We start from the raw sequence: 24,579 nt of genomic DNA on the forward strand, positions 1-24,579 counted from the left end.
TGTCATGAAGCATCCACAGAACAGTAGTGCAAGGGCCGTCAAATTGCCAGACCGATCGGACATACAGGAGCAATCATACGGGCTCGAAACCACGCGCATTTCACAGCCCCACACTATCCCATACGTCTCCAGAACAAAACATCCCACCCCAAACCACCAAGAGAAGAGGAGTTGTTGTGGTGAGGGTCTTTCAGAGAGAGTTTGAGAATGGGAGTCGTTTTGAGAGAATGAGCTTGAGCGATGGCGTGATGTTTGAGAGTTGGCCATGTTTTCAAGGGAGAGCGAGAGAACGTTTTCGAGTAAGAGAACTTTTGAGAGAGTGAGAGAGAAAGCATCTTGGTTTGAGAGCGTTCCAGCAGCGACTTTGATCACTCACTTTGGGTCCAGACTTGGAAGGACTGGGCTGACTTGGTTGCCCATGTTTGACTGGTTTGTTTGGTGGCGGAATGAGAGCGAGGCTGGGGCAGTGAGTGCGCGCGTGCGCCGCAGTCGGCGGGTTTTTTTGTAGTGATGACTGGACTGTCATGCTGGCTTTCAGGGCCAATGGGAAGGTAGGTGGGACGGTTGGTTCCCTCGTGCAGGGTCCTTGACCTTGGCGTCGCATACCCGAATGATGGTGGTGGTGATGAGGCAGGCTATCGTTGTTTAGGGTGATTCCCTCCCAACTTGGGACAGCCAAATGACCAGTCCGAAAGCTTGCCTCAGCTTCCTCGCGGTCGGGGCTCGATGTTGTTTGGTATGTGTAACATGACGGCGCTCACACCTGACGCTCAATAAATGCTCGTGCACGCTCACACCGTGTGCTGCCGTCGTTGCGAGTGCACCACACCTCGGCTTGCCAAGCATGACACGATCGTCTTGCAACCAAGCTCAGGCCGAGCCGCTGCAGCGTCAATATCTCTCACTTGTAGTCAGTCGCTGAGCACATCGTCCTGCGTATGGGAGTTGTGGTGACAACCATCCCCCATTCCTTCACCACCTTGTCTCTGATGGGACAAAGTCGAATCCCTTGCTATGGGCGTCGTACCGAAGCACACGCTGTCATCGGTGCATGCACCGCAGCCGCGGTGCTTCATGGCAGGCGCCAGTCATCCAACAAATTTGAAACGCTTCGGCCTCGTCTTTTTTTTTTTGCTTGTTTGTACCGACGTAGCTGGTTCGAATCGTGCCCCGTCCACGTCCATCCGTGCGCTTTGCTGGTTTGGTAAAGGAGAGGACACCGAGCTGGTGGAATTGACAGGTCACACCGACACAGCTTGCAGTCCTGAAAGTTTTGCACGCAGGGGTAGGGGCCATAGGGGCACTCATTCGGGTGACACGGGCACGAGGAGGGGTGCGACATGGTCAACATCAAGGACCATGCACATCACAGACAGAGCACATGCACAACCGAGGGCTTGAGCCAGCCATGGCATGGCGGACACAAGACCAACAAGGATTGTGGGTCAACCATGATATTGCAGAACCAAGCAGCAGCAAGCCCTCGCAGTTGAATGGGTGCTTTTGCTTGCCTGTGTCAGTAGCGCGCCAACTGCGCCCCGACCTGTGTCTCACTGGTTCCTTTGCCGCTGCTCCTGCCTGTGATGGTGGTGGTGGTGGTGGTGGTTGTTGTGCCTGAAAACCAGCACGGTTCGATCCGCATTTTCCAACTTTTCCGTCACCCGTTGACCCGTCGTCCTCCTCCTCCTCCTCCTCCCTCGCCTCCCTCCTGCCGTGGTTTTCCCCTCCCACCCTTGCTGACCTGGGCACTCTTCTTTCCCATAATTCGTGGCGTGCCACGCCTTGACTTGGTCTCTCCCCGAACCGGCGCGAGTGCCACACACCCAATTGGTCTCCTTCTTTCCACGGTTCCGTGCTGTGAACCACCGGCTGCCCCCCATCCCCCGAACCCGCTCGTCAAGTTTACTTTATCATACCCTAGCGTTCCTCCCCCTGCGACGAGTGTGTGCGAGTGTGTGATTACTTGCTTGGCTCCAGCGAGTGAGTAATTGCGTGTCTGTGTGGGCTGTCCCACCCCGTTTCGTTGAGCCCCAAGCCCCCAACACCAAGCCACTTTGGTGCCAACCCCCTTTTTTGGGTCCACTTGCTTCTGTGATCCCATTCCCCAATTTCGCCTTCGCGCCCTCTGCCCTTTGCCCTTTTGATCTGATTCTGTGTGTGGCCTCTGCCTCCCACCACTGTTGCCGGTCCGGTCGACTCTTGGACCTCTCTCTCTCTCTCGCGCGCTCTCTCTCTCTTGTCAGCAACTCCCTCAACAACCGTCGGGACCCCATTACCGTTTATCACCCATTACCCCATTACGCGATTGGCCATCGGGCTCGTGTGTCATTAGCTCGACCTCGGCATTATCCCGGCATCATCCCGGGCATCACAACAGCAGCAGCCCCAAAGCCCCTTCCGCAACTCCTCTCGCCAAACTCAGTTTTCCCAGCGCCAAGAATACCAAGCGGTCGACCCAGACCCAGACCCTGTCCGCCACCCGCGCGCTGTGGACATTTTCAACGTGCCAAACCCACCAACAAGCTTCACATCTGCCCGGTACCATCCAACACACGCTGTCCTGTGTCCCATCCCCTACGTGGCCCCTTTCCACCATCACTCCTTCGCTACCCGCTTCCTCCTTGCCCTCGGCCCTTGTGTGCCGACGCCTCGACTGACTTGGCTGCCAACCAACCAGCTCAACCCGACCCGTTTGTTTTGGTGGCTTGGGCACATTGGCATTTACTTGACAGAGCTGACGCTGCCCGCCAAGCCTTGCGCTGCCGTTTGATTCCACTTCAGCGCTGCTGTTGTGGTCCAGTGGTCCACACACTCACACACTCCCTTACTCACACAGACACACCAAGATGAATCCCGCCCTCCTGGCCTCGCTGGGCTTTCCCCCCGCCACCACTTATGTCCTTTCCAACTACGCCTCTGGCTCGCCCGACATGTCTGCCGCTGCCTCGCCTCAGTTGACCCATCCTATGCTCTTCAATCCGCAACACCATCAGTTGCCGCAGCACCCGCAACCACAACCGCTCGCCTTTTATCAACAACAGCAAGCTCCCATCGCCACCAACAATGGCCTGGACTTGACAGCCGCCAAAAGCGAACTTGCCCAGCTGCAGCAGCAAGAGGCCCTCAAGCGCCTGCGCCCCTGCCCTCATCCCGGCTGCAGCCGCATCTTTTCTCGTTTGGACGTGAGTCACATCTTCTGCTTCTCCTTCCTGCTCTTATCATCTCGAACCACCTCTCTCCCCTTCAGAGGCAACAATCACTTTGCACCGCTCCCCACCACAACTCACGCCCAGACTCGCCCTCTGTTTGCTTGACTGTATTCTCCCTTTAGCACCTAAAACTGCACCTGCTCGGCCATTCCAATGCCCGTCCATTTGAATGCCAGACCTGCGGACGCCACTACCGTCAAGTCTATTCCTTGCGCCGTCACCACCGCAACTCGGGGCATACAGGCATCAAACGCCATCAACAGAGTCTGGAAAAGGCCTTTGATATTCTTTCCGAGAAGGAAGAGACAGGAAAGGACGAGGGCGGCGAGGATGCAGACCACACCGAGCCATCAGCCGGACGCAAGCTGGCCGGTGCCAAGACAGACCTCACCTCTCCAGCCTCCTCTACAGGTGTTTCCCCCAACGCTTCCTTCAGCACAACATCAGTGCAATCCAAGTCTCCCAGCTCCCTACCCACCTCTCAGAACGCGGCCAACATCTTCTCGCTCTTGCGAGCACCACCTCAGTCGTCTCTCAACATGATGCACTCAGCCTCGGGATCAGCTAGTCCCACCATGATGAGTCCCACCATGATGAGTCCCACCATGATGAGCTCCAACATGCTGGCAGCACCGCAACTCTCCAGCTCCATCTCCACTTCGCTCACGCCCAACATCAACGTCGGCATGCTTAACCAAGCACAGCCCACCATGGCCAACATGAATCCCCAGCTTGCCCTTCAGCAGATGCTCTATCAACAGTCCATGATGGCCATGCTCGCAGGCGTGTCCAAGCAAAGCTAATCACCCTTCTTTCGCTGAGCTCAATCAACCATACACCCACGACGCCAACACCAACACAAGCTTTATCCCCCTCGGAAGCCGAGCTTCACCACGACCGCGACCACCACCACCGCCGAGATCAACAACTTTGCTTGATTCATTCAAGTTGGCTAGTCCGGTCGCTGTATATAGTGCATGTAAACCTTTGGCACCGCCGAAAACCTTTTCTCCTTGGCAGTGGCTGCCCCGAGTTGTTGGCGCCACATCTTGTTTGACTTTGGGTTTGTTTTTGTTTTCATGCCAGCTTGATTTTTGAATGGCACACATGATTGTTCAGTGTCGTGTTTGTTTATAACGCACATCTCTGTCCGTTGTTCAGGATCGTGCCCAGCGTGCTTGCTTATATCTGACTGCACGTCTTGTCTTGCAGCCCATTTGCGGTCCTCTCCTTGTGGAGTAGTAGTAGTAGCCTGTTCACTAAACAACGCTTAAAAGTTTTTCTTTCTTTCTTTCTTGCTGACCTGCTGAGTCCTGTTGTTCTTCCCGGTTCGGATGCGCATCGCGTGACTTGGACGATAATTCAACATGCAGCAGTCAATCGTGTCAAGCTTTCGTTCAAACAATAGAGGAAAAAAGGGGGGGGGTGGGGGACGGTCTCGCCTTTGGTGCGGTCTGGTCCATCCATCCACAAATCGTGCCGGCTGGACACCATACTCACCACCGCCATATCTTCGCTCGAGCGGTTGCCTGGCATGCCAGACTCTCAGTGATCAAGGACCAAGGTCAGGAATGTCAGCAGCGGCAAGAGAGAGCCCATGCAACCACACAACCATCGCTTCTCGTCCACACAACGCGCACTGAAAAACTTTCACATGTTGTAGAAAGGACTCCCACACAACGACAATCAAAACACGATACCATGTCAACACCACACCATGCCCCTACTGCACGTTTGTTTATTCACAGGCCACAACTTGTGACAAGTGTATGGCCACCACGTTAATGGAGCCAGTGCAGCGGGGCCTGGTGCCTTTGGAGATGACAATGGTCTGCGATGCGCTCTGCGCGATCAGGTCGACGGCACCAATGTCGGCAATCAGCAGCGTCTCTGCATCTGCTGGCGGGTCATGCGCTGCCTGGTGCTCGACCGCCTGGTCAACGGCAACGCGAAACCCTGTCGTTGCGGTTGTCACCTGCACGGCCGCCGGGCACAAGCCAGCCCGGGCCACAAACTCCACACCCACGCGATAAGATCCACTGCTCGCCAACTGATCAGCTGAGAACACCAACATGGCGCCATCCTCGCTCGTGCTTAACAGGTGCACAGGAGACGACTCACCCAGAACCATGCGCCATGACGCTGCCGACGCCCACGTGCCCAGGACCAAGGCTGACTTCAAGGGCAAACGGAGCGAGGTTTTGGTTGTGGTACAAGGAGTAGTCGTGACTCTTGTCGTTGATGGCGTCGGCGTGGTCATGGGGGACGAGAATCGAGTGAGCGTCGCTGCCGCCGGTGCCGTTGCTGCTTCCCAAACCGCAGATGTCAGCATGGTTGTGTCCAGCGCTGGCGCAGGCAAGGGGACGACGGCACCGGCCTCAAGGTTGATGATGTTCGAACGCAGAACGAGCACATCATTGACGTGCACGTGGGCTGCCGTAAAAGTTAAGCGCAGCGGACCAGCTGGGGTGTCGCTTGATTGATTGGCAAAGGGCCGAGTCGCCTCAAAGGGAATGAAATGTGCTTGCAAGTAGCGTTGAAGTGCTGCTCGTGCATCTGAAGTCGTGGGGAGCAGCAGCATGTTGAGCGTTTGGAGGGCTGCATCGGTTGGTGCTAGCACAAGGTATGGCTCGTAGAGCAAATTCTCCAGGCCAGCCTGCCGGAGGAGGAAGAAAAAGGTGGAGAAGCGAGTCTGAGTCGTGATGACATCGGCTGGGACCAATGTGGTCCTGCTCAGCGACGGCACTCCGTCGACGAGCAGTACCACGCCATTGGCCGTGACTGCATGGTCCACCACGGTCATGCCATTGATTGTCATGGCGTTGGTGGAGGAGGAGCGGTACACACTCATGGCAGCCCCCTGCTGGTTGGTGAGAGCATTCACACCCTGCAAGGTCGCGGGCGTAACAAAACCTGGGAAGGTGTACGCAGCCACCACAGCCGCCAAAGCAGCAGGGTGACTCTGCACCGTGGTCCGCCATTCAGCTGCACGCTCAAGAGCCTCATCTGTGGGCAATACTACGCTAAACACGTGATGCTCCTCCAGCAGTGACAGGGCACCTGCTTGGTCCAATAGGCGAGCGATGCCTGCAAACCTCGCCGTGGTCCGGACAGCATCATGTAGCGTGATCAGAGACCAATCAAGAGCGGTGGAAATAGTCGGGCCATTGGTGCTCAACGGTGTGGTCTCAATGGTCTCAGTGGCGTCAATGGTGCTGTCGAGCGCCGCATCGCCTGAGGAGGCAGCAGCACCACCCACACTTGGCGCGGTTGACGCTTGGGGACTCAGTGTCGTGATGCTCGTGGCTGGTATCGTGGTGATGTGACGACCCCGCAGCGTTGCAAACGCATCGCAAGGCAGTAAGTCCTGGAAATTGATCCGCACATGAAATCTGCGTGTCACCGATAAGAAATGAGGGGGCATGACCCTTTGGGCAAGATGCAGCAGGTGCGAAGAAAAGCTAGGAACAAGGGTGGGGGTACAGCATCGAGCCCCAACTGAGGTGTGGCCTTGAGGTACTCACGTGCGTTCGACGGCAGAGAGGGCCGCGAAGGAAATGGCGGAAAGCAAAGTCTTGGCTTGAGCGCCTGTGAGAGGGCCCTGAATCGTGAAGATGCCTTCGTGTGCATTCAATTTGGTCGTGACATGATGTGCTTCAGCCACCTCGGCTGCCAAAAGAATGCGCTTTCAATGTGGCAGAAAAAAAAAAAAAGCAGCAGGGCGGCAGTGCGTGAAATCATGATGACGCATGGTAGGCTGAGGAGGCGATCTGCGATGCGAGTCTCAACTGTGGGCCCTAACCTCTCCATTCTGAAAGGGAAAAATCTGCACGTAGACGGCCGTCAAGATCTCGTCCCGGGGCTCAACAACCGCCTCAGCTAATAGCAGCGGTGTACTGGTGTGTAGATCAAAGTCGATCACACCATCTACTCCTTCAATTAGCACATGGACGGCATGAGCAGCAGACTCGGGCGTTGGGTGTGTCGCATCGCGCGGGGCTGACACGGGTCAAGCGAGCATGACACACCAGCAGCATTCAGTTGAATGTAGGCAAGGGGCTCAGCTGGGGCTTGCGTGGTCTCTAGGAGTGGGGCGAGGGGTGGTTCGATGGTCGTCTCCAGGGCATGAAGGCTTCGTGTACAGCAAGCCAGGGCGCAGACGAAGGTGATAAGGGTTTGTTGTGCAGTCATGGCGCTTGTCGTTGCCCTGAATGAGAGCGCGCCAGCAAGTCCGCACGACGAGGGATCCAACAGGATTAAGTTGGGCAGAGGGGTCCGAGGCGTGGGCTCTCGTAAAAATAATTTATAGCGTTCTTTCAGATCAGACACTGTCCTGCTCTCGTCCGTGCGTACGCATGGCTTTTGCTGCGAAGTCAGGGGGGGGGAGAGAGAGAGAGAGAGCGAGAGAGAGAGAGAGAAGAAAGATAGAACGCCAAGTCGCTTGGCCTACGCATCAAAAGAGTCGAGTGGCCAATCGACAACGCCATATCCAACGCAGAACAACCGCGTCGCCGAGCGGCACCTCGGCCCGAACCAACTTTGCCGTGCAACCCGCACACTGGCCGCCCAGCAACCCGCTATTACGACACCCAACTTTGATTACATAATCCAAACGGCGAACGCAGTGACGGACACCCCACCGGCTGACAACAGATGTTTACTACATCTGTTGACTACCACTCCTTGCACACACGTGTGTGTGTGTGTGTGTGTGTGTGTGAAGCGTTCAATTTTCTTCTGATTGGTCCGGGGGCACGATGGCCAAGAAGAAGAGTTCCAAGCTGCGGCAGCGCGCCGCAGAGGAGCGCAAGCAGGAAGAGCAGGTGCTATCACGACGCAAGGGCGCCGCCACTCAGGATGAGGCCCAAAATCCCTTTGAGCTGCAGCAGCAGCGCCGGAAGCATGACGTGTTGGGCCAGAAGGTCAAGGGTGAGCGCGGCAACAAGGCGCGTGCACGGGACGCCGCCATCAAGTCACGTGAAAAGTCCCTGCTCGTTGAGTACCGACAGCGTCACAAGGATAGTCGCTTCACTGACAAGCGCTTTGGCGAGTACAACACGGTAAGATTCGCCCTCGCCGAGCAAGTTCCAGACTCTCGGGCCTGTCCATGTTGGTGCCGACTAAAGCTTCCGCTTTCCCTCACCTCTTTAGGGTATGAGCGTGGAGGAAAAAATGCTGGCCCGTTTTGCTGCCGAGCAGCGCAAGAAGCACTCCCGGTCCAGCGTCTTCAATCTCGATGATGATGATGAGGATGCGGAAGAGTTACTCCTCACCCACAACAATCGTCCGCTCTCCGAGGCCATGGACAGTTACATTCCCTCCGATGAGGAAATGGACGAGGATGCCCAAGACTTTGGCGCGCGTGCCACCAACGCTGACATGGTCTCTCGCTTTCACTTTGGTGGTGGCGACGCTGGTGACGAGGAGGAGCAGGATGACGGCCAGCCTCAACGCAAGCGCACGCATCGCGAGATCATGGCTGAAGTGATTGCCAAGTCCAAGTCGTACAAACATGAGCGACAGCGACAACAGCAGGTCGGTAGTGCCACTAACAATCCAATGAGGCTGGCTTTGTTTTATCGTTGTAGATGCGGTCTGCGTTGTTCAATCGTGGCCCTTTTGGTCGTTGTTTCCCACACTCCCTTCAAATACCAGCCATTGGCTTTACCGTGCCAATGTTTGGGCCGCTATGGGAGGAGATTAAATTCTTGATGCTGCAAACTTGGGATGTTGGGGTTCGATGCAACGTCCGCCCCGACGTCGTCTTTTGCTTGTCAAACATACTTTTTTTTTTTTTGCCAAACAGCGCTCGAATCGCCGGATTGAGCTGGCCACGCGCCTCACTTTTGTGTTGTTTTGGTATGGACGCGTCACAGGAAACCGAGGACATGACCAATGCCGTGGATGATCAACTGAATGACATTTTGGGCCTGGTCTTTGGTGAATCCAACCGTGCAGAGCAGGTGTGTGGTTTGGCTTTGGCACAGCGTCAACACATGCGAATTCGGCGTGGGTTGTATCCAGGCTTTTGTTGGCTGCCGCTGTCGCCACGCGTTGACCGATGCGACCTTTCCTCTCGATCGTTTCTTGCTGTCCCTTTTCTCTCTCTTAGGAAGGGCGGGTGCTGGCCGCACCGGCTGACTCGACTTACGATACAGCCATTGTGCAATTGGCGGCTGACAACAAGGCCCGTGCCACGGATCGTCTGAAGACGCCCCAGGAGGAGGCCGAAGAAGCACGTGAACGCCTCGAACGCCTTGAAGCCCAGCGGCAAGCACGGTTCGGCCTGGTTTTTCTCGTTGGGTGTTTCACTTCTTGGCTGAAGACTGCAGCTCCAGAGCAACACATGCCGCGGCCAACCATGACGCGTTGCGCTCTTTCTTAGGTTGCGAGGCGAGGATCCTGAGGCAGAGCAGTCGAGCAACCTGAAGTCATCCTCCGAGTACGTGGGTGCCGGTGATGACAGCGACGCAGAGGAAGACGGAGCTGGACTTGAGCTGCTGCCGATGGGCGATGGAACTGCAAAGCTGGTGTCCAAGTCTGGCCAAGGTACATGGTCGTCTGTCGTTCCGTTGGCCCTTCCACCAGGTTACAGATACTCACTCTGTTTTCATCTTCTGATCCATTGTCATGATGTCGTAGCGGTTGACTTGAACAGCTCTGCCAAGCCGGGATCCGGCGTTGCTGATGACGATGACGAAGAGGCTAGTGACGACGAGGATGACGAGGAAGCTGAATTGGACGACAGCGACGCAGCGGACGCCTCCGAAGATGAGTTTGGTTTGGAACCTGATTTTGGCGCCTCGACGTAAGTTTGCTTGTGCCAACCTGCCGCTGGTCATGCGACGTCGTGCCCCAAATCGGTCGGCTTGAGCCTGCCCACTTCCTCACCCCTTGTTGGTATTGTTAGATCCGGAGCCCCTGAACATGAATCTGACGCAGAGGAGGACTTTGAGGTTCCCTTTGTTTTCAAGCCTGTGAGCTCAGCTGAGGACATGATGACCTTGCTCGAGGCCTATCCCATCAGCAAGCGTCGCATTCTTCTTGAGCGTCTCATTGCTTGCCACAACGTACATCTGGCTGCTGCAAACCGTGCCATCCAGGAGGTCAGTACCACGTCCGTCAAAGCCCGTCAATACCTCTTTCGCGGTTGGGCGGAAGTATCGGTCGATTCACACACTTCTTTTGCAATCTGGGCTTGTAGACGCATTTTATGGCTCTCTGGCAATGCGTGGGCCAATCGATCCAACAGGGCGAGGCGCTGAGCGCCCTTGAGCCCCTGATTTGGTAAGCAACTCGGCCCATCGCACGCACCTTGGCTGCTCCCTTCAATCAACGTACCATTGCTTACCTCCCGCTGCGTCTGGCTAATCCCACCCTGTTCCACCGTGTATAGGTCGTTATATACCCTCATGCTTCAAGTCAAGGCCGCGGCGGCGACAACAGCCCGCAATCGCATCTTTGAGCTCCACGAAAAGTAAGATGCTGTTTCCAGACCCTTCACGTGGTGCCAGCCATCATTTACGCCTTGCCACTTTCTGCTCAGTTTCTCAATAATACTTTGTTGTGCCCTCCATCAGGACTCGTGGCGGAAGCTGGCCTTCCTTTCCCAAGCTGCGCCACCTTATCTACTTTCAGATTGTCCCAGAGCTGTTTCCAGCCTCGGATCGTTGGCATGCGGTGGCTACCCCAGCCTTGTTGGCGGCCATGCATTTGTTGACCAACTGCAACGTGGCCAACATGCGCAACATGGCTGCTGGCCTTTATCTGTGCAGTTGCGCCTATGTTTACGTACAAGAGAGCCATCGCATTGTCCCTGAGGCGCTCGCCTTTTTGAACAGCTTTCTGCAGTGCTGCACCGCAGCTCCCAGCGAGGTGTGTTTTGAGCTCTGACAATGTCTTTGTCGTTGAGCACTCGAGCTTGTCAACGCCAGTGCAACTACAAAAAGCCAACATGAAAAACATGCTTTCTGCCGTGTACTTGTGTAGCAGTGGCTTTTTTTCGTGTCTCGATGCTCATGTTTGGTCTTTGCTGCTTGGGGTGGCTCGACAGGCTGGCTCGCGCCTACTTCTGCCCGCGTTTTCCCTTCTCAAGCCTGCTCAGCGCAAGAGCCTCCGATGCACCCCTGCGTCATGGAAGTTAGTTTCTTCTTTCCACTATCCTTGACGGAGCTCGACCTCGTTCTTATTCATTTTAAATCTGGCTCTCACCTGCCCTTGTTTGCGCGTTGTGCACAGAGGACTCAAACCGGCTGCCATGCCATTGGAGCGTCTGGAGGCTGGTTTCAAGGGCTGTGCGCTCGAGCAAGTCAAGCTCGACTTGGTTGCCTTGGCCCTTCAACTCACACATAAATTTGCTCGCCTCTACCAAACACATGCAGGTGAGTGTTGAGGGCTCGGTGTCCGCTTGCACAAGTTCGAGTCATTAGGGTGGACAGCAGGAGGGCTGACTGACGTTTTTTTTTTTTTTTTTTGCGGGCTTTTTTTGTTGGGTGCCACTGTGCTTTTTAGCCATGCCCGAGAGTCTGGCATGCGCTCAGGCCGCTGCGCGGCAGTTGGAGCAGGTGCCATGCCTCAAGGCCATTTGCACGCCGTTGGTAGAGTTGTTCGACGGTGAGTTTCTGTGCTTGGCTTGCATTTGTTGCCTTGATCAACGCACGTTGTCGCCACAGTTCCTCATTACGCAACGATTGCTTGTTCGAGTGCAGCTTGCGCGGGCATGCGCGATGCCGTTCGCTTTCAGGCGCACAAGCCCGTGCCTTTGGAGATGCTAGAACCCGATTACAACGCTCATGGATTCGGCAAACGCTCGGATCAAGACCAGACGGATCGTGAAAACGGTTGGTTTTGTTTGCCTGAATTTTTTTGGCAAGGGATCTTCGTGTTGTGGCACCTTCAAGCGATGTTGCCAATGGCCTTTAAATGCACGTTTAAGCCTTGTGATTTTGTCAGACGTTTTTGTTCTGTTGTGTTTGTGTGTTTGTGTGTTGTGACAAATGTTATCATGGTACACTCTGTGCCGGCTCCTTCCCATGAGCCAGGTCCAATTTTTAGCCATGAGAGAGCGAATCCAACGGGCTCGAGGGCCCACGGGATGCAAAGAGTGTTTCGCGGTTTACCTCCCGCGCGACATTTCCAGTCGTTCCGAACATGCCTTTCCTTTACATCGGTGTCCATTTCCATGTTTTGGTGCTTTTTTTTGGTGGCCTTTTCTGTGGGTCGTCATTCGTGCATGATCAACACCTGGCTCATGGACGCTGTGCTTGGTGAAATCTGGCTTGAATGCTGCAGAACGCCTCCGCCGGGAACTGCGCAAGGAGCGTAAGGGTGCAGTACGCGAGCTTCGCAAGGATGCGCGCTTCCTGTCCAAGGTCAAGCTGAATGACATCATTGAGAATGATCGTGACCGTAACCAGAGGCTCAAGTCGGCGTTTGCCACGCTACAGAGCGACCAAGCCGACTTTAACAAACGTGATGCGCAAAAACGTTGATGGTGAAAGACCCCTCAGCCACTTCCTGATTCGAACCCTAGATGCATATGTTCATCCCTTAATCGGCCCCTCATCCTTCTTTTTTAATTGACTGCTGAGCATGTAACACCTGACGGCCCAAACCTGAACTGACGCTATGTGCCAGAGGCTTGGTTTTGTTTTTACCTTGGCCTACACCGCGATTAGACAACACATTGTGAAGTAGAATGCTTTGCAAGGAAGCAACACCACACCATGTCACTCAAGACGTTTTGACGATAATAATTAAATTTTTATTACTATCTTCACTGGAATCGCGTCGAGCGCAAAGATAGGAGTAGACACAACCAGAACCAAGAACATCAATGGGGGTCAAAAAAAAAGGGAGAAATCGTTCAAAAAAAAAAAAATCGGTTCTGTTCATCATGAAGCGAAGCGGCGAGAGTGTTGCACTGACACGCACTCTACATGCGATGCTCAAGCACCCCAGAGCTCGCGAGGGCAGGTCCAGGGCTAAAGGCAAGGTCTTCGTTGTTAAAGGCCACACGCGGTGCTTGCACCGGGCGGCCCCAATTGAAGAAAATGACATACGTCAGGCTGCCGAGCATGGCCCCAACAATCGGGCCAAGCCAGTACACCCAATGCGAGTCCCACTCATCAGCAATCACGGCCGCGCCAAAGGAGCGCGCAGGATTGAGCGATGCGTTGGACCAAGGAAATCCGACGTAGGTGAGGGCAGCGTAGGCCATGCCCACGTAGATGCCTAAAGGGGCCGGCGGCACCAAGTAAAAACACAATCGAGACCGTGATGCGTGTGTGAGTCTTGCATTGGTGGTCGCTCGTTCCAGGGGCTCAACGTGTTTCTTACCACCCGCATAGCGCAGATGACCCTTGCGGTTGTCCGGGTCCAGGGTGGCCATGACGTAAAGGGCTAGGATAAAGCCGAGAATAAATTCCATGCCAAACGCCTCGCCATAGCTGGTGTCGCTTCCCTTGATGGTAGCCCCAAGTTTGATGCCGGCATCTCGGGTAGTCACGGCATAGAGTGCGGCTGTGCCTGCGATGCTACCCACCACTGCGGAGGGCCCCCCCGACGCGAGAGTTCATATCATGAGCGGGGTCGTGGAGGGCAGCGATGCGGAGTGGCAAGCGGGTGGAGCGCTAGCGGATAGGAATTCGGAGGCGTGCAAGTCTGCCGGAGCAGAGAGGCATGGAAACGCAAGTATACCTTGGGCAACAATGTAAGCAAAGGCTTGGTTGACACGGATGAGACGAGCCGCCAGGAAGCTGACGGTGAGGGCGGGGTTGAGGTGAGCTCCGCTAATCTGGCAAAAGGCATGTGTCACACCGGCGTACGCAAGTCCGGTGGTGATGGCAGCGGCAAGGGCATCAGCTGTTGTGTTGCCCTGTCGCGCGTTGAGGTAAGCACCAGTTACCAGGAAGCAGGTAACGGCCGTTGCCAGGCTCTCGGCCAAGAGGGCTTTGATGCCGCTTTTGGCGAAGATGCGAAACTTTGGGGCTGCGACAGCGAGCTTGCGCTCGCCCGAGCCGATGGAAGGCGCACCAAAGTCCATTCTTGCAATGATCTTTAGCAAAGCCCGGAAGGGGGCGAGGCAACAAGGAGGAAGAATTGAGGACCAACGCTCGAAGGAGCTCGGCCACGCGGGGCGTGCGGTTGTGTGAGAGAGGGGTAAGTGTGGGCTTGGACCAGAGATTTTGGTCGCGTCGTGTCGGGTCTAAGGACGAGGGAAAGGCACGACGATCAGCCCAATGCAGCAAGATTCTCATCAGGGGCAATAGACCACAACATCTCCCTTGAAAGCCTGTGGACAATCGTTCCTTGGCTGCCGATGATCAACATCCAGGCTGCCGTGTGATCGGCGGCAGGGACTCGACGTCGACGGCTGCCATAGATAGCAGGCAGGGAGGGGTTTGTTGACTTGAACTAACCTCTTGAATGGTTTGAAAAAGGCAGTATGCTGATTATCGGGTTTATGTTCTCTGGTTTATTCAGATTCACACAAAGTTGCAAGCTGCTTCGAGACCATGATGGAACGGCTTTCGCGTATGGGGGACAGACCGTCAGAGGTTTGATGCCAGCAGCTGGATGCAATAGCGATAACACTAAGGCAAAATAGAGATTTCTTCAACTTCATCCTGTTTTGAGAGGCACATGTCTGATGCTCGAAAGTCTGACAATAGTGTGACACACAAGCGAGAGAGAGAGAGAGAGAGAGAGAGAGAGAGAGAGAGAGAGAGAGAGAGAGAGAGAGAGAGAGAGAGAGAGAGAGAGAGAGAGAGAGAGAGAGAGTGTGTGTGTGTGTGTGTGTGTTTAACTTTTGGCGCTGGCGCGCCACCATGAGCGCTTGGGCTCGTCGCAAGGGGCGGACCGGGTCCGTTTCGGCGGATTCGGTCACGACGGGGAAGGGAGCGGGGAAGGTGCCGCAGGTGCAGTCTGGTTGGACGCAAGCACCTGTTTATTTGCTACGAAATATGAGGCAGATCCAACACAAGCTGACGCTGCAAGCGCGCATGCAAGCGCTGCAAGCGCAACAGTATCAACGGGCGGTTCGCAGTGCCGAACGACGCGGCGAGCCCGAGCCCCCCAAGCCGCCACCTCGGTTTTATCCCCGCGATGGCGGACATTGTCCTTTGCGCCCGCTGACTCGCGCTCACTGGTTTCTCGAGGAGCTTAGCTGTACGTTCAAGCTGCACGCCAGCCGATGCTGTTTGTGGTGGGGCGGGGGCAGACGCTCATATTCGTGCCCGCATGCTCCGTCTCAGGTCACAAAATAAAGCGGCGGCATCTGCCTGCCTGTGAAGAGCGCCCCAAATCATCTGTCACAGCTACAGAGCTTATACCTTGTTTATGTGACTGGGAACCTACAGCTAGGTATGTGCTTATATCTGCTTTTCTCTGTCCCACTGCGCGGCCTCTGATAACCTTTCGGCTGTCTCCCCTTGATGCCAAACTTTCTAAACAGGCGATTCATGACCGGGCAAACTCCTCGGATTGAGCGAGTGAGTGGGGTTCCGCCTGACCCTCCCCAGCGCCACACGGATGCCTGCGTCTGTGAGCTCATCCCTCTGATCAAGCACAATGTCATCAAGGACGAGGGCATCACCACGCGACCCGTGCTCTCTCGTCTGCGCTTTGCACACCAAATCCGAGCCCAACGCTTGCTGCAGGGACGCAATCGTTACCGCCGCGCCTTGCAGGCTGCCCAAGTGCCCCGTCGAAGCCTCGAGCGCTTGACGGTAGGCACTCAACGCAGCCAAGAGCCATGCGAGGATCAAGCCACCCTGCCCCACCCGTCTAGAAGTGCATCCCCCATGGCCCCTGTTTCAGAGCCCTCTAAAACTGAATCGCACCGGCAACGTCCATTGTTACGCCGGAGCCGGCAAAGTACTCGTCGCTCAGGCAATACGCCTGCGTGGGAGGGGGTGCACAGAAATTCAATACCCCTCGCGAGCCCGCTCGCCAAGAAGCGCAAGCACGTCGAGACGCCCCACGCCCTCTTCACGAGCTCTGTTCATCGTACCATCAAGTGGACCTCCCTCTTTCGCTTGGCCTGGGAAGATAGCTCGGACACGGGTGAATGTCTTCTCTGCCTACAGCGATTCCCAGATTCCACCTCCTGCCTTCTACACGTGCTGTACGTCACACTTTGCCGGATATGCGTGCAGCTTTCCGCACCCCTCCCTCTTGGCTGCGTCACACCATCACTTAACAATTTGGGGTTGTGAGATGTAAACCGCGGGCATTTATTCACGGCGCCTCATTCTCGTCTGACCTGACCGCTCCGCCACAATGACGTTGTTTTTTTGCTTCATAGACTTGACCACGGCCGTGACTGCGATGCCCACGTGCGCTTTCTCAGCCACCACGTGGAGTTGATTATCCATCCACCAGGTTTCCATGGATCGAGCGCATACCTGCGAGATACAGGCCGACGGTCTTGAGAGTCCCGATACCGACACCAGTCTAACTTTGACTACTGCTACACGCCAGCGTCGCCTACCAGCGCCTCTGCGTCTTATTGCTCAAGTGGAGGCCTTGACTGCGCGAGCTGATTTGACCTTTGGTGCCGACCATTCGTTCTTTTGGCGCTCTTCGCGGCCCCTGTTCATCAACTTTGCCCGAGAGGACGACCACATGCTTGTGCAGCCTGACAGCGAGCACGATGACATCAAGATGATGGAAGCCTTTCCCACCCCTGCCCCTTACTCGCACATTACTTGTATGAATAAGCCTTTTTTCACGGCGCGTGCCGGGCTTCTGCAGTCCTCACACATGGCCACGAACGACTTTGAGCTTGAAATGCCTCAGGCGTTGTTGCGCGAGGCGCACATGGGACGAGAGGAGTTGGGCCAAATACAAGATATGGCTCAAGGCGAGCGGCTAATTGCGGGACTATGGAATGACTTTGTTGAGAGACAGAATGCACGTGGTGATTTGGACGTTGGCCCCATGTTGGTTCGCTTTCTGGCCCAGCACAATGACTTGTTTTGTCAAGCCGGGCTTCGCGTGGCGGCCAAGCTGCACACAGCGTTGGTTGTACGGGCCGTGCCCGGCATTCTTGATCAGTGCCAGCCTGACTTGACCGCTGCGTTGGCTCAACTATCATGATGCCTGCTAGCAGCTGCAGGCCTTCAATTTAGTGGCGATGGACCAACGCTGCTTCTTTGAGCAAATAACGATTCAATTAACAGCAATAGTTGCTTTTCTCGAAGCGTATGTGTTAATGCCACAAATAAAGAGATGTCACAACCTTGCTCAAATCGCCCACGACAACGGCTGGCTGGATAGCAAGCAGCCAAGGGCTAGCTGCTGACAATGCAGTGACACGGTGATCGGGCGCAGCCCGAAGCAACACATCAGCCTCTGGTTCAGGCGCGGCAAATATCAGCACTGCTTCAGGGTGAAAGCACAGAGAAGCACAGGAGAGAAAAGAAGATGGAAAAAGAGTTGGAGACAGCGGGGAGGAGGGACGAAGAACGACGCAAGACGGCGCAGCGCCTCAGTGGGGCACGAGGTGCGCAAAGCGAGACTCGTACAAACCGTCCTCATCTTCCTCGTCCTCTACACATCAAATATGGTCGGAAAAGACACACAAATCCAGGGCAAGTGCGTGAGCCCACCGGGTTTGGATACACGTCGGGCCGCTGGGGAGGCAGTTGGATGGCACTACGACTGACCTTCTCGGATCAGACCAAATTCGGGTTCGGGCACTGCCCGGCCGGAGGACATCATGTCATCGTCGTCAGCTCCAAACACAAAATCATCGTTTTGGTCAAAGTTGACCAAATCATCTGAACGTACATGTCCCGTAATAGTTGCACAAAAATGAATGAGACAGAGACATGGACACAGATACAGATGCAGATACAGATACAAATCCGAGCAATGGCGTGGGGACGCATGACCACGGACACGAAGCGAGCCAGACACCAGATCGGTGCTATTGTGCGCGAGAGCTTGGTCAAGCCTCAGCTACGTACCTTCATCATCCAGACGCAGGCCATGGCGGCGGGCCTCAAAGTCATCATCGTGCTCATGCTCTTGCTCGTAGAGGTCCACGTCGTCAAGCGCATTCTGGTCCGGCTCGCCAAGCACCATGTCCAACCAAATGCCGTTGTGAAACTGGAATTGCTTGATGCGGATCTCAGCTGCCCAGTGCTCATCACACTCTGCGACAATATCCAGGGCACCCGCCACCACCTTGCGAATGACATCGTTGGTGTCGTGCATCAGGTCCAAAAGATAGGAGACGGCCCGGCTGTGTTGCAGCACAACGCGCCGGGTGGACGTGTAGAACAAAAGCTTGTTCCAGACGAATACAATCTAGCATGCCAAATAGGGCCCAGGGCAGCAAGATGCATCAAGTTGACAGTTTATCAGCCCAGAACATGGCTCTCTCCAGATTGCCAATAATGTTGGTGAACGATCTGACCTGCAACACAATCTCGTCATCTTCTTGTTTCTGCTTCAGAAGCTCGATGAAGATTTCGACCAGCCCGCTCTGTGCCACCAAGGGCGCGCAAGCAGGGTCGGACAAGATGGTGCCCACCAGAATAACAACCTGGTCATCCCAGAGCAGACGTCAGGCAGCCCAGTTCAGCGTCAAGAAACAATAACACACAAGAGATGTGCCACCTTGGGCACAAACTCGAAGGCAAAGGACAGGGTCAAGGTACGGCAACGCGATGGGTCGCACCTCCAGGACAAGGTCATCCTCGGCAACGCCGGGCTGCAGGATATCCCGCATCAACGGAATCAAGTCGTACTCGGTCACCAATGCTTCAAAGTTGAACTGATTGATCAAGTCACGATGAGCCGCAGGGATAGAGCACTACGCACCCGGCATTTGGATGTGCGGCACGCACAGCAGTCACGTACATTTTCAATGTCTAGCTGAGCCAGGATGCCCACGAGCTCAACCAGCATGTCAGCATCCTGATGACATGCTTGGATCTCTTTGCCGAGGGGGTCGATAAAGTCCAGCAAAAGCTCCTAGTGGAGTACGGCAAGCACGCAGCAGGCGGTTTTGACCATCGGCAAGTGGAGTACCAGGCATTCACATAGCAACACGGGAGCATGTGGGCGAACCTTTGTTTGCTCGTGCTGACAAAGTGTCCGAACAAGCTTGAGCAGGACTGGATCACGGACGCGCAGGCCACGCTTGAGAAGCAACTTGAGTCCCGAGCCCTCGCACATAATCTTGGCATTACGATAGGATTTGGCTAGGTTAATGGCCAGAGCCACAGGTTCCACCTCCACATACTCGGCCTCGGACGTGAGAATCAGGCGCATGACCTGGGCAATTTAGACAAGAAGGATGAGTCGGCAGTTCACATGTTTCTTCCCTCTCCGCACGCGCAAGTAGGGAAAGCGGTGAGATACTGGCTGCAAGAGGCGAAGGACGCACTGAGGGGATGGTTTCCGTTGCCCCAAATAATGGCAGGGTATCCTCGTCCAACGACAGGTTGTACAAAAGCGTAACCAGCAGCCCAAGCTGCACCTACAAAAGCCAATGCGGTGATTGTGAGCAAGAGAGTAGGACGTCTGGAGAGGTTACCCACTTGGTCAAGGGCGTACCTCCGGTTCGTCCAGAAGCTGTGACAGTCGAGGCAGGAGGCCCACATCGATCATTCGCTTTCGCAATTCTACCAAGAGTTGGCATGCACGGCATTGAGCTGGGACAACGTAGGGAGGCGCCCTACATGCCATGCTGTTCACGTACCAGGCTTGCAGCTGAGGTTGAGCAGGAGGCGCAGAGAGGTGGTTTGGAGCGGCTCGCACTCGTGAGGAACGAACTTGGCCAATTTGGTGACAATATCATGCTCAATCATCTAGTATCAGGAATGGGTCAGACAAGCAAACACAAAAGCAACACAGGTCGTCGTGGCAAAGCGGGCGAGGCATGCGCACCACAGCGGTATTCTCTTCAAAGACGCTCAGCTTCTTCAAGAAGGTAACGACGAGTGTAAGAAACTCATAGTTCATGCGGTCCAGCAGGGTCACCAATTGAGGGACCAGTCCCTTGCGAACCATCTGTCCGAGGGCAATGCACACCGTAAGCACGGCCGTCACGGCGAGGGCATGTGTGATAGAGGGCGAAAAGGACGAGACCTTGATTTCGGTTTGCGTGTCCTCAGCCAAGTTGAGGAGGAGGTGCAAGGCCACATATAAGAGTTGCTCCTACGCTCAATCATGGCATGCGATCAAGTAAGATAAACGGTCTGCGCCTTGGTCTTGCGCTCAGGCTGGCGCACAGATGCAAGGACAAAGGTGGCGGCGTCGGCACATCAGTTCAAACCTGCTGAAATTGCTGCTCGGTCATCTTGTGTAAAGCTGCATTCAAATCCTTCAAACAGCGCGCAGGGTGAGCAGTGGGAAAAGACAAGACAAAAGATTGGCCATGGTGGCACGCACGACAACAGTTTGCAAAACACAGGCGAGAGCCAGTGCAGTGGGACAATCCAAGTGCTGGGCTCACCTGCTCTGTGAGTTCACCCTTCTCGAGTTTGCGACGTCGCTTATCGATGGCGCGTTGCCACATGGTGTATCGCTCCATTTCCTGTTCAACTATTTTAACGCAGGTGGCACCAATTTTGAAGTGCGAGACGACGGGATGGAATTCCGAATAGCTGAGGGTGATGCAGACGAGAGTGAGAGCGTGAGTACCGGCGGGTATCTCTCCAAAGGGATGTTAGAGGCGGTGTCAGGCAATGACCTGGAGAAAAAGAAGAAGATGGAGACGATGTTGGTGGTCAACTGAGGTGACTTGAGTCCGTCCTCGCGCATGACACGCGCCAAAGCTCCCAGCATGGTTTCATTGTGAGTGAGCTCAGCCAGGTTTTCTGGAGAGCGCACCAACTGGACAAGGGCATGGTGGCAAAGGACAAATGAGCACAGGCGACACGCATGTTAGGGGCCGTGGTCTCGGAGGCAGCATGAGCGTTTGAGCGCGGTGCGTACTTGAAGAATTAGGGCGGTACCGCGAATCTTGCTCTTGGTGTCGTCGTAAAGCATTTCGATGTAATCATCAATGTCCGCCAGGCGGGCTTGTTCTTTGTCGGCCGCTTGTACCAGCATTTGGCGTTTGGACTCGGCACGCTCAGCGGCTTGCACGTTGTGGCCTGTTCACGCGTGCACGGGGGTGAGCGGGAAGAGACCGTGGTGATACCTTGTTTGCAATACAGAGGTTGGGTAAGAAGAAAGCGGCGTACCGCTGGCGCGATTGCGCTGCTGTAAAAAGGCCAAGAGTTGCTCGACCTCGCCCAGCTGTGAGGGCATGATGTACTGCCGGCATGGGAAGTGGTGTACAGTTAGGTAGGCGGGTCTTTCAGGAAGAGCTGACTGCTGGCTGAGCATGTCAAGGTATCCGGGAGACCAGCTGCCCACCTTGCACTTGGATAGGATGCGTTGTGCGAGCGCAGCTACATCAGTCTTTGGTGTGAGAGCTGGTACACGAATCCTGTGAGCCAGAGCCCAGGTCATGAGAACGAAATTTGGGCCCAGGGGCCAAAGGTGGGCAAACTTGATGGACGCTTGGGAATGTGCAAGCAAGAACATACTGTTTCTGACAAAGGGTACGATCAGCAAGGATCGACCCGCCATGCTCGGCGATAATCTCAGCCTCAACCTCATAAAAAACGACCAATGCCGAATCAGTCGGATGAACTTCCACGTAGCCCGCTTTGGCGCGGCTGTGGTTGGGAGGGGTCGTCCGCCAGAAGTGCAGGTGAGGGTCAGGTCAAAAAGCTGGCAGCACCATGAGATGCTGATAGCACGTCAAACGCCAGCTTACCGCCGTAGCACTTGCTCTTCATCCATGGCTGAGGTTGGCTGTAACTCTAGGCGGGGGGGGTTGGTGGGGAGAGATCCCCCCCGTTGTCGATCAAGTCGGTGAGGCGGACGCAGCTCGCCCTTGGGGCCTGCAATTCAATCCTGCAGTTCCAGCGCCCCTGTCCTCGAATGACACATACCGGTGCCACCACACCCACAACGCTGTTATGGCAGGTGACTGACACCACGATCCACTGTCACTTGCTCGTAACCAGAGTCAGCGACACCGCTGCCGCCTCTGAATCAAGAACGCGATGCCGCTGCGGCGCCCTCTCTCTCCTTTCTTGTGACTCTAGAAGCGAAAAAAAATTCATTGGCTCAGGTAGCTTTCGCCTCTCTCGTTTACACACTTCAAACTGTTTTTCTCTGTTATCGCATTACTTTTGCGACCAACTTGTAACCTTGGCGCTTCGTGTCTCTAACCTTATCTGCTCCCGTCTGTCAGTCTCTCTGCGTTTCGTCGAGTTTCGCTGACAACCATTTTGAACAAAACACTCGTTCTCAACATTTAAAAAATTTCCTCAAAATTTTGAGAAAGAGAGAGAGAGAGAGAGAGATTTTTGATTTTGATTCAACGGCGGTCACGCTGCGGGGCAGCGGGCTTTGGGGTGGCAATCGTGCAAGATGGCACAGCGGTTGGAGCAGTTGCGTGGAACGGCAGGTGGGGCTGGCTCGCGTCGGGGGTCTTCGCTGAATGCATCCGCACTGGGGGTGGATATATCGCATTATGAGGATTTGAAACAGACCGAGCTGGGGCCCCGCGCTCGTTTCTTCCTGGCCGCCACCGATCGTTGGCTCAAGTCCATGGCTCGGCACTCCAGGTGAGTCTTTGTGCATTTTTGACCTATTCATCTTTGCCCTCACACTGTGGTACACTGTGAAATTTGGGGCTGTCGCTGCACCTCTTCCTCAACAATGCCATCGCACTTGGTTAGCTTTGATGCGTTGCAAGATGCTCGCCCTCACTGTATTGCAGAGGAGCATGCAGACACCTTTCGGTCGCTGTACGACGAATGCCGGCGCAATGATATTGATAACATCAAGGTTTGCTTTTGTTTTTCCCTCTCATGCCCCTGCCTTCTTAGTCAAGCCCATGGGTTGGATCTAAAAGGATTATGAACGGGAGGATTCAGGCGGAGCTCGGGTCATCCCTGCCTGTTCGATACGGGCATGACCTCGCTAATCTCGAGGCTCCTGCTTTCATAATGAATAGAGTGAGCTGGACCTGCTGCTGCGCGACAATGGCGTGCTGACAGCGTTGAACGAAGTGGATAAGCTTCACGAGTCGACCAGCAAACGCACCACTCGTCGGTGGGTTGCCAGTTCTCGCGCCCACGATCGTGGGCCTTTTGGCCGAGGCGCACACAACGCCAACTTGCTGTGGCACGTTTATTGGGAACTGATATGTTGTGGATTTGGTTGCTACAGGTCATCGCTGATGGCGGATGGGCGCCGGTCTGGTGTGACTGCGGAGGAGACACGCCAGATCGTGCTGGCCAAGCGCTACGCTCGCGCCCGCGACGCCAAGGTGGCCTTGGAGCAGCAGCTGGCCGAGGTACGGTCCAGGACCCACTAGACCTTTTGTTCTTCTGTCTCTTGTCTGGCGCTGAAGCCTTCATGTCCGGCACGCGCGAAAGCGTGCTCGGATTAGTCACACTGGGTCTGCATCGACGGCGAGGTCTAATGGATACCTTACTTCCCTAGGTTCGCGCCGAAAACGAGCAGCTCGTGACTGCTCTTGAAGAGCAAGCCAAAAGCAAGGCTGCAGACGCTGCATCAGCTCGTGTCGAAGCCGCGTCAGACAAAGCCAATGCCCTTTCCCAGGTGCGTCTGCCAAGCCCTGTTTTTTTTGACTTTCATTTTCTTTTTTTGTCTAGGCTGTGCTCAATCCAGTGGCTCGTTTGTACTTTGCAGGCTGCACAAGTGCTTGAGGCAGCATTTCCACCAACAAAGCGTTCCAAGATGGAGCAAATGGCCGTGGATCTCAAAGCCATCTGAGTTGGGCGCAAGGCGCGCGTCCTGCTGGCGTGCTCTCAAGTGGAGTTGCATTGCCACGGCCTGTGTGTGTTGTCATGTTGTTCTCGTGCCGCTATGCGGTGCCTGCTGCTTTTTGATTCCTCGTTGTCGTTCTGTTGGTCTCTTCTCTTCTTTCATGTTTGTCCAGAAAACGCTCAAAGCCAATCCTTCTGGTCTGTTGCGTATACCGGCCTCGTTTGACGTCGGTGAGCTTGGTTTCAATGTAGAATAGAAAGTCGGTCTTTCCACCATCATTAAAAAAGCATGGTTGAATTAAAGGGTCATTTATAAGAAGCAAAAACCAAGAACCACCAGCGTGCGCGAACAATATAAAGCCGAGCGCAGAGGCGAGCGCAACTGACGCAGGCCAAAAAGTTCAGGGTGAAAAGGCACACCCAAAGCGTTGAGATGGAACCATGATCAAAGCCGAAAAGCAGGTCCAGAACGAACGAAACAACGACAAAGGAAGGCCCCACAGCTACTGGCCGTCAAAAGCAAGAAGGGTTAAAATGGAAGGACACGGAGGGGTCAA

The 24,579-nt window shown here is 55.0% G+C and overlaps 6 protein-coding genes across 6 annotated transcripts; 3 read left to right on the forward strand and 3 right to left on the reverse strand.

The window, feature by feature from the left end:
* Positions 1–4,947: 4,947 nt before the first annotated feature.
* MONBRDRAFT_22621 (uncharacterized protein) lies at positions 4,948–7,400 on the reverse strand (the record flags this gene model as incomplete). The annotated part of the gene is made up of 4 exons (XM_001742861.1): positions 4,948–6,601; positions 6,734–6,894; positions 7,012–7,208; positions 7,238–7,400. The coding sequence occupies 4 exons, from the start codon at positions 7,398–7,400 to the stop codon at positions 4,948–4,950; spliced, it is 2,175 nt and encodes a 724-aa protein (XP_001742913.1).
* A 564-nt stretch (positions 7,401–7,964) lies between these two features.
* MONBRDRAFT_35747 (uncharacterized protein) lies at positions 7,965–12,804 on the forward strand. The gene is made up of 15 exons (XM_001742419.1): positions 7,965–8,269; positions 8,361–8,744; positions 9,086–9,172; positions 9,322–9,488; positions 9,595–9,758; positions 9,852–10,017; positions 10,120–10,315; positions 10,414–10,496; positions 10,606–10,686; positions 10,790–11,084; positions 11,263–11,348; positions 11,448–11,590; positions 11,721–11,822; positions 11,918–12,049; positions 12,501–12,804. Exons 1-15 carry the CDS (start codon positions 7,967–7,969, stop codon positions 12,698–12,700), a joined length of 2,589 nt encoding a protein of 862 aa, XP_001742471.1. The 5' UTR covers positions 7,965–7,966; the 3' UTR covers positions 12,701–12,804.
* Positions 12,805–13,266: 462 nt separating this feature from the next.
* MONBRDRAFT_2529 (uncharacterized protein) lies at positions 13,267–14,166 on the reverse strand (the record flags this gene model as incomplete). The annotated part of the gene is made up of 3 exons (XM_001742862.1): positions 13,267–13,442; positions 13,551–13,754; positions 13,908–14,166. Coding segments are annotated over 3 exons (639 nt in total), but the record flags the coding sequence as incomplete, so codon positions are not given.
* Positions 14,167–15,211: 1,045 nt separating this feature from the next.
* MONBRDRAFT_22624 (uncharacterized protein) lies at positions 15,212–17,309 on the forward strand (the record flags this gene model as incomplete). The annotated part of the gene is made up of 5 exons (XM_001742420.1): positions 15,212–15,377; positions 15,464–15,572; positions 15,664–15,907; positions 15,942–16,085; positions 16,593–17,309. The coding sequence occupies 5 exons, from the start codon at positions 15,212–15,214 to the stop codon at positions 17,307–17,309; spliced, it is 1,380 nt and encodes a 459-aa protein (XP_001742472.1).
* An 864-nt stretch (positions 17,310–18,173) lies between these two features.
* MONBRDRAFT_22625 (uncharacterized protein) lies at positions 18,174–22,019 on the reverse strand (the record flags this gene model as incomplete). The annotated part of the gene is made up of 17 exons (XM_001742863.1): positions 18,174–18,524; positions 18,634–18,762; positions 18,898–18,993; positions 19,080–19,193; positions 19,290–19,496; positions 19,609–19,701; positions 19,779–19,846; positions 19,924–20,032; positions 20,112–20,234; positions 20,313–20,381; positions 20,680–20,830; positions 20,917–21,059; positions 21,162–21,322; positions 21,413–21,485; positions 21,588–21,660; positions 21,761–21,892; positions 21,994–22,019. The coding sequence occupies 17 exons, from the start codon at positions 22,017–22,019 to the stop codon at positions 18,174–18,176; spliced, it is 2,118 nt and encodes a 705-aa protein (XP_001742915.1).
* Positions 22,020–22,655: 636 nt separating this feature from the next.
* Positions 22,656–24,029, forward strand: MONBRDRAFT_22626 (uncharacterized protein; the record flags this gene model as incomplete). The annotated part of the gene is made up of 6 exons (XM_001742421.1): positions 22,656–22,852; positions 22,967–23,075; positions 23,245–23,342; positions 23,460–23,586; positions 23,736–23,855; positions 23,946–24,029. The coding sequence occupies 6 exons, from the start codon at positions 22,656–22,658 to the stop codon at positions 24,027–24,029; spliced, it is 735 nt and encodes a 244-aa protein (XP_001742473.1).
* Between the last annotated feature and the right edge of the window lie 550 nt (positions 24,030–24,579).

Source organism: Monosiga brevicollis, genomic scaffold (genome assembly GCF_000002865.3).
Source record: "Monosiga brevicollis MX1 MONBRscaffold_2 genomic scaffold, whole genome shotgun sequence".
Classification (NCBI taxonomy): Eukaryota; class Choanoflagellata; order Craspedida; family Salpingoecidae; genus Monosiga; species Monosiga brevicollis.

Excerpts from the sequence above, each read along its gene's own strand:
- MONBRDRAFT_35747 (XM_001742419.1), top strand. The coding sequence starts at position 7,967 with ATGGCCAAGAAGAAGAGTTCCAAGCTGCGGCAGCGCGCCGCAGAGGAG. Across the intron at positions 10,497-10,605 it reads GCCCTTGAGCCCCTGATTTG|GTCGTTATATACCCTCATGC; the intron begins GTAAGCAACTCG and ends CACCGTGTATAG. Across the intron at positions 12,050-12,500 it reads CCAGACGGATCGTGAAAACG|AACGCCTCCGCCGGGAACTG; the intron begins GTTGGTTTTGTT and ends TGAATGCTGCAG.